At 35.4% G+C, this 7,798-nt stretch overlaps 1 protein-coding gene across 5 annotated transcripts in view; it reads left to right on the forward strand.

Annotated features, from left to right (window-relative positions):
• Positions 1-1,964: 1,964 nt before the first annotated feature.
• GRIP1 (glutamate receptor interacting protein 1) overlaps positions 1,965-7,798 on the forward strand; it is a 389,697-nt gene continuing 383,863 nt past the window's right edge. For all 5 annotated transcript variants that reach the window (XM_012720449.1, XM_012720450.1, XM_012720452.1 and 2 more), the window contains exon 1: positions 1,965-2,464. In XM_012720449.1, coding sequence (XP_012575903.1) covers positions 2,332-2,464 — 133 coding nt within the window. In that variant the 5' untranslated portion in view covers positions 1,965-2,331. The remainder of the gene's footprint in view (positions 2,465-7,798) is intronic.

A 7,798-nucleotide genomic window follows, 5' to 3' on the forward strand; every position in this document is an offset into this window, starting at 1 on the left:
CCTTCAAAACTAGAGAAAGGGTACTTATGCATAATATTACTGCTTCAGGAAATAACAGTCTCTTGAAATACTAAAATTAAAAATTAGTACTGGAATATATTAAAAAGAACACTTTGTTGAAGCATCATCTATTCTGTGTCTTTACTTTCAAATTGAACTTGGAGCCTATAAGAACAAAACATAAAGTGAATTCCACTCGTTTAGGAGAAGTTGGCGACAGTGTGTTGCCTGCAAAAATCTCTGGGGGACAGATATACTTGAAATGGTTATTACATAGACCAGGATGTATGTTTAGTCCAATTAAAAATAAAAGTCAGCAACTATTTTCAAATTCTACTTCAAGAGCAGACTTACTTAGAAAACAATGAATCACTGAATACAGATCATTCTCAGGCAGACCAGATAATAACAGAATTTGTATGAAAAATGCCTAGTACTATTTAGTGCTTGCCTTTGGGGTCTTAGATAAGCCACTAAACTATCTTCAAACCTTTCCTCATCCATAGAGGTATCTATCTCATTATATGAAGGGTGACAGGAGGGTTAAATGAGAACATTATGTATTATTATTTATTTATTCAGTGACCTATTCAAGATCAAAACTTAAGATCTTCAAATTCTAGTTCACTACTGCTAAATTGTTAAAGTTTTTATTTTTTGGTTGAAGGAGTCAGAATAATAAATAAAGGCTTTGCAGCCTAAGGACAAGTGATATTTTGGTTTAACGATGTTCATATAACATTTTATAGTCATCTTTTGTCAGCATCATTAAGTTTGTGTTTCTCTCCACAAACTTAATCTCTAGGAATAGGGAAAATTCATATAACTAAAGATTTTAACTGCACATTTTTGAAATGAAACGTTCTTGGTTGAGAAATACTTATCATTCTCTTAATAAGTATCTCCCTTACATCACTTCGCTATGGGATGGTGTTACAAGCTTGGTGCTTTATAAATACTGAACAAACTTTATATAAGAAGCTTTTTTAAAAAGTAAAAGTTCTGGAAGATAGGAGGTACGGAACGTCATTAGTTTATTAGGTAACATGCTGACATGTTTGATTACTGATATTCTAAAACGATTAGGTTATTCTTGGGGTTAAACGTTTACTTTCATTTAAAACCTGAAGGAAGCTATAGAGAAAAAAGATTTAAAACCTAAAGAAAGCTATAGAGAAAAAGATTATCCATGACTAACGCTGACCTGTCTAGACTTTACAGTACCTCTTTACCCTTAAGTGTTTCTGATTGGTTACTTAAAAAAATAAAAAAAAAGATTGTGATATTAGAGATAAACAAATGAGCATAATATGAACATATTTCAAATTCTGTATCCCTTCATCCTCATTACGAACTCAGTTTTATTTGTTTGCATATTTTTCAGAAAGTATAATAATTTATTGATATTTGAGCTCAGTGTAAGCAAACTTGGATTATTTGTATTTATTCCTCCTAAAATCATGTAGTTGCTTTTATTTGCTGATTATGGTATGCTGTTACCAAGTCTATGAGAAACCTCTCTGTGAAGTACATTTTAATATTTAGATCAAACAGCGACTGGAATACATTAATGCCCAGTGGGTAAGTGTGTCATTTGAAAGCAGCTGCTGAGCCTTCTCCCTGCTGCTCCAATTAACACATACAGCACACTTTTGTCAGCAAGAGGCTGTGCATATGGATGAAACCACTTTACTACTCATCAATATGATATGCAAGAGAGCACAAAGAGTAAATCAGTCTGCCCACTGCAAAACAACAGCTTTCCTAGAAGTTTCCCAAACACGTGCTTTCTGATAAAGGGTGCTGGAAATAGGGGGTGGGATTAGCAGGTAAAATCGTGGACTCAGTCTCTAGCATTGGTTCAGTCCATTGACTAAACATGTGTCTCCGCCTCTCTCTTCTACACCCCCGCCCCTAGTGATGGAGAGTGAAATTCTAGCCCTGGGACGCCTCTTGCCTCCGCTGAATCTCTTGGCCAACTTTGTTCTGTTTTGCTTTTAAGCTCTTTGAAGTTCAAAGCTTGCAGTTTATTATTTTATTTTCCTTAGCCTTTTATTATCATTGCACTTTCTCCTTCCCTTTTTTCTTGCACATTTGACTGTTTATTGAACTATATGAAAAATCTTGTCAAGATAGCCCCCCATGGCTGGTCTGTTTTTCCCTCCCAGGGCTAATACCTCTGCGTGCATGGTAGCCCAGAGGAGGACGGGAGGGTAGCCTGTTCGACCCGGAGGTTTGGTGCTGGGTATTCATGCTCCACCGGCTCCCCTGGCAGCTGGGCTGTTGCTCCAAGGTGCTACTGGCTGAGCCAGGCAGCACCGAGAGTGAGAGATGGACCGCTTCCTGGGTTTTGTCAAGCAGATAAGAAGATCTAGGAGAAGAAAGGGGAAAAAGTATCGACCAGAAGAGGATTACCACGAGGGCTATGAGGATGTCTATTACTACGCGTCAGAGCATTTTCGAAGTAAGCGCTTCCCTCCACCCTTTCTTCTTCTCCCATGCTGGGGTTAACAAAAAGCCCGTGTGGAGCTTTAATCTTAAATGCAAAAGGTTTCCCAGATGGTGTGTTCTGTGAATAGTCTGTAAGTACTGAATGCTACATTTTGTTTGTTGTGTTGCAAGAATAACTATCAGATAGTATCTAGATAACAGAAGCAGCAGAGGTCTGTGGTTAAATTTTTAAGTGCCAGTAGTTGATTAGGTTGTCATTTTAGTGAGCTGTTGGAAGAAGTATCTTAAACTAGTGTAGGAGGTGGCTAGAATATGCTCTGTTGTTATGTGTAAAGAGCTGGCTTACCCCACCTCACCCCTTGCCTAGTAGGGACGGCAAGCTTCTTTGGAAGAAATGACTGTTCATGTTCAAGTTGATGCTATGATTAATGCTCCTGATACAGACTTCTGGACAGCTGTCTGTTATTAAGCAGAGGTGTTGTTTGTACAAGGAAGTTCAGATTCTTTTCTCTGAAGCAAGTCGGTAATTTTGTTATCAAAATGAGGAGACTCTTACTCCTTGTCAACTAGAAGCAGGAATACCTGTAGATTAAAACAATGCACACATATTGAAATACTTGTAAAAGTAGCTTATAAGTAGTAGAGAAGTAGAGATTTTCCTGTGCTTTGAGTTCCTGGTAAGGTCTAGACTTCTAGATTTAATGTCCAGAAATGTCTTAGGGAGCAAAGAGAAAGCAGTTACAGTAGGTGGAGGATACTGGGTTTTTTGAGGTACCCTAAATGGGAAAAACTGACAATTATATGATCTACATGTATAAAATCAAAATTATTTTATTTTCTTGAATAAAAATCTTTATGCACTTGTATTTCAAATCTGTTTTTTTCCTGGTTGTTTGGTATCTAACTGAATGTATTTCGTCAGAGAAGCACTGACAAATAAGTAATTTAGGCTCCATTTCTGTAGTACTGAAATGCCTGAGAATTAATTCTAACTGCCAGAAATTCTGTTGTAATTGATGAAAGTTAAAGGTTGGTAATTCAGTGGTGGAGCAAACACAATAATGCCAAATTATGTGGTTCTTTGCTATTTCACTGAGTAAGCTGGCTACCTTTCTTTACAGAGTAATCTGAGTCTTGGAGATGTTTCTCTATTTAATATTTTTACATGAATAATCTGCTTTAATATAGTGAGGCTTCTCCCCGCCCCCAATTTAGTTTCCAGAGTGTATTTTAAGAATTTAAGGTTTGTGTTACATCAAAAATTACTGTCAGCTTGCACATTTAATTCTGAAAACTCAGAGTGAAAATAAAGAATTTGGAATTTTTAATTACATTTTTCTTCATTACAGATTTCTTAGGAACAATAGAGAGAGGGAGTCAAATTCAAACTTTTTGGGTTTGTGTTGTGGTGTGTCTTTACAAGTAGAATTAATCTCTCTCAAATGCTTGCATCCTACTACTTTGGTATGAATTTGAAAGCAAAAGATATATATGCTTATGAAAGATGACTTCAAGAAGAAATATTTATAGATGTATATAAGAAATATCTTGAAATCAAAGTTAAGAGCTAGGTCTTTACATATCAGGTGCAATAATTTAATTAAAATACTGTTTTAACCTGTGAAATCAGAATTGGTCAAGGTTAGTCTGAAGATAAGTTGCTAAACATCAAAAGTCATTTGCTTTAGATATAAAGCTGACATGATTTCCCCTGTAATTTATTACAAGGCACCCATTATGAAACATATAACTTTGTGATCTGAAATGTATAGTGAATCTGTAGCTTCAGACTACTACATAATAAACAGAACGTGTCACAATGGACTCCGACCCTTGGGATTTGACATTTCATCCATTTTCAAATAGGGCTTTTTAAAAAAGACCTGTCATATAACATAGTGACCCCTTAAGTACATCTTTTGACTCCGGTTTCAGACACCCACTTTTGTTGAATTGGTGAAGAGACACACTTTTGTTTTATGGCTCTAGGAAAGTGTTAAAGAAGGAGACTTAACCTTAACACCAGTCTGCTCAAATGTATAATATGATTGAATACAATTATATCTATGGTGTATTTATTTTAATTGGTCTTTGCCATATTGAAATATGTATCCTGTGTTCCCTAGATTGCTTAGGATCAAAACTTAATGGAATTTACCAGAGAGTCTCCCATCTGAGTTAATGGTTCTTTTGATAAAGCAGAAGAGCTGTTCTTATTGTTCTTCCTATTGTCCTTATTTTTTTCTCTTGAAAGAAATTTAGCTCTCCCTCTTGTCAGTTTACCTAGTGGTTCAGATTACCACAAAAACTTTGTACATATAATAATGAAAGATTGGTTGCAAGGATCACACTCACTCTTTGATACATTCTGTATCAGTAAAATCTAACTGTATCTCTCTTCTTCGCAGAAAATTGTTCCCTCAGTACATTTTGGAGTGCTTACTGATGTTTAATTTTAAATAATGTCTCTTCTGTTGTAGATTCTGATTGAGAATTTCACTATCCTTTCCTTCAGTTTAAATACAGCACAGTTTATAATTTCAAATGCCAAAAGCCTGATTTAAAATGCCAGTGGGTCAGGTGCTATGAATGAAAAGCTATTCTAAAAAGGGCATGATTTTTTTTTTACTGAAACTCCCTCAAAACTGAGTTTATGGTAATATGAATAGATTTTAAATCTTTCCTGATTTTATATTGACTTGATGTAAAAGTCATTGTGCTTATGGGTGATTATATTTGATTTTTTAAAAAATCAATTTTCATCACTCCCCTGTCCTTTCAAAAGTTTAGACTTAGTGTTTAAACAAACTCAACAAATGCTTTGGCCAAAACACTAAACCTTATGTCCTAAATATGACTGGAGGTGACTTTATTTCTTAAGAATTTTCAAGTACTAAACCATATAATTATTTAAACTTTGCTTCATTTCTACAACAAATCAGGTAAAAGCATTTGCTGAGGCATGTTAGATGAGATGTAAGCCAAAAATTCACCTGATTGTTCCAAGGGAATTGTTTTTCTGATTGGAATTGTCAGTAGGGAGATTCCTGTTCCTATATAATAATAGTCTGTCATTGAATGTTAAGAAATTTTGGTAAACATTTTTTTCTCCAAACCTAGACCTTATCTTTTAGTTAATCTTGTCTACCAAAAAGGATCACGTGTTTTGTAATTTTACATGGATGATTCATTTGGTATTTTTCTTAAGAAAAACTTGCATTGACTACAGATATGGATTCATAAACTTGAAGGTAACAAAGTCTAGAAGAGGATACCGAAATTCCTTTTTATTATGTTTGGTGTTTTTTTCATTTATGGCTAAATACTATATGTAAAAAAATACCTTTTTAAAAAGGTTTGACACATCATATTTTGGTGAACTTGTCATACCAGAAAACAGACCTGTCGATCCTAATTTTTATGTGTACTTTTTCTTTAACCACCCTGAATCACATATTCAAGTTATGAAACAGAAAATATGCATTGTATAAGCATTCTATTAGCACAGTTCATAGCGATGACAGTCCTTCTCACCTTTCACAGTCCATGCAAGGGAAGGTATTGAATTACTTCAAAAGTAGGGATTTGTTTATCTCTTACGAATATGATAGGATTGTGAACCACTTTCTCTGTGGCCCTGACACCTTTAGCACCTAAGTGATGGTGTCGAAGCAGGAAGGGAGCTGCTCCATGGTAACTTCTCTTTTTGATTTTATCCTGACTCAACTGGCTGGAAAAACACTGTGTGGGGTTGTCACACCAGGTGGGCCTTAGTGTCCAGTTCTCCTTGCCTTCTAGGGTAATAACAGGGGAACCAGAGAAGGGAGGAACATGGAGAATATCATATGTATTTACAAATGATCTTGTTGCTTGCCCTTTCTAATAGAATTTTGCATATAAAAACAACATTAGCTATGCTACTTGATTAAGCAATGCCTGCATCTGCAATCCCTAGGTAGGCAATTCAGACTTTCAAGTGCCTTAGATATTTACACATTGCATTGTAGAAGGGGTGCTTACTTTCTTTTTATTTCATTGAAAAAATGCCCTGCATTGCTCTTAGAGAAAAATAAAATGGTGCATGTTTGTAGTGTGAAATTTTTTTGGCATCATTATGTGTAATTAATACAAGTAATTTCCCCTTTAACTTGATTTTTTGGTGTGAATTCATGTAACCATTTTCTCTGCTTCTAGGAATTGATATCTGAATTAGAATTCTCTCTCAATAAGGATGTCAAAATGATAAGAGTGTAACTTTTAAATATACTTTGGAAAGATGACTGATTCCTGCTTTTAGGAGGGCAAAAGTGGCTCACATACAAGAAGGGCTATTGCCTTCCTCAGTCTTTGGGGAGGTGAATGGGGGAGGGGCGGTGAGGGAGGGAAGAAGTGAAGAAAAAAGAGAAAAACAGTTCATGGGCTTACCTTAACTTCTCTAAGGTTGACAGGTATAAAAGCCATTTTTTTCCCAAGTTAAAAACATGGACTCATCAAAGTAGATGTGTGATATTGGATGATTCAAAGCTTAGCTGCACTTTGTTTGACTCAAGAAATCCCAAATTAGAACATCAATTATGTAGCAATAGGGCACACTTGCTTGGTTAAGGTTGTCCTTTTCTTTCCTGAGAATGGCTTTGCATTTCTATTGTAGTTAGTTGATTTGTTGACTATCAAGTGGCTACCTAGTTCTATTTGTCTAGGGTATTTTGTATCAACTTCATTATTTCAAATTAATTTGTTTTTCCCACATGGAATAAATAACAGGAATATTAAAGTTGAAAATGACCTTTAATCTGCTTTGTTCAGCCGAGGTGTTTTTTTTTTTTTTTTTTTTCAGATGAATATACTGAGAGACTTACTGAGAGACTTCAGACTTATCACTGCTAGCAAAAGTGAGGCTAGAAAGAATGCCTAGGGGTCTGGTTCTCCATCCATTCCATACTCATTTCACAGTTCTCATGTAACTCTTCTCCTGATATTTAAAGACCAGAATTCACCTATATAAGAATGAAAATGGTTAATTTTCCTTGTAGGTTGCTTTATTATTTTGAACAGTGAGCCATCCTACCTTAAACTTTACTCTTGTATAAAAACTAACTCCTAATATAATATTGCAAATCAAGTTAGCATGGTGTCTTATTATTAGATGGTGTTGATGACAGTGTTTATCAGTGATTCAGAAACCAGTGAAGAGTGTTATCTGTCATCCCCCATGCTTCTGTGGTTTGTGGATGCAGCCACTTTTATTAATGAGTATCTCTTACTTAAAATGACATAACTGTCTTAGGAATGTCAGGCTCAGGAGGAATAGTGGGATTCAGGCTCAGGAGGAATAGTGGGATTCAGG

The sequence above is a fragment of the Condylura cristata genome, unplaced genomic scaffold, assembly GCF_000260355.1.
Source record: "Condylura cristata isolate star-nosed mole 26May11 unplaced genomic scaffold, ConCri1.0 scaffold00004, whole genome shotgun sequence".
In the NCBI taxonomy this organism is placed as follows: Eukaryota; Metazoa; Chordata; class Mammalia; order Eulipotyphla; family Talpidae; genus Condylura; species Condylura cristata.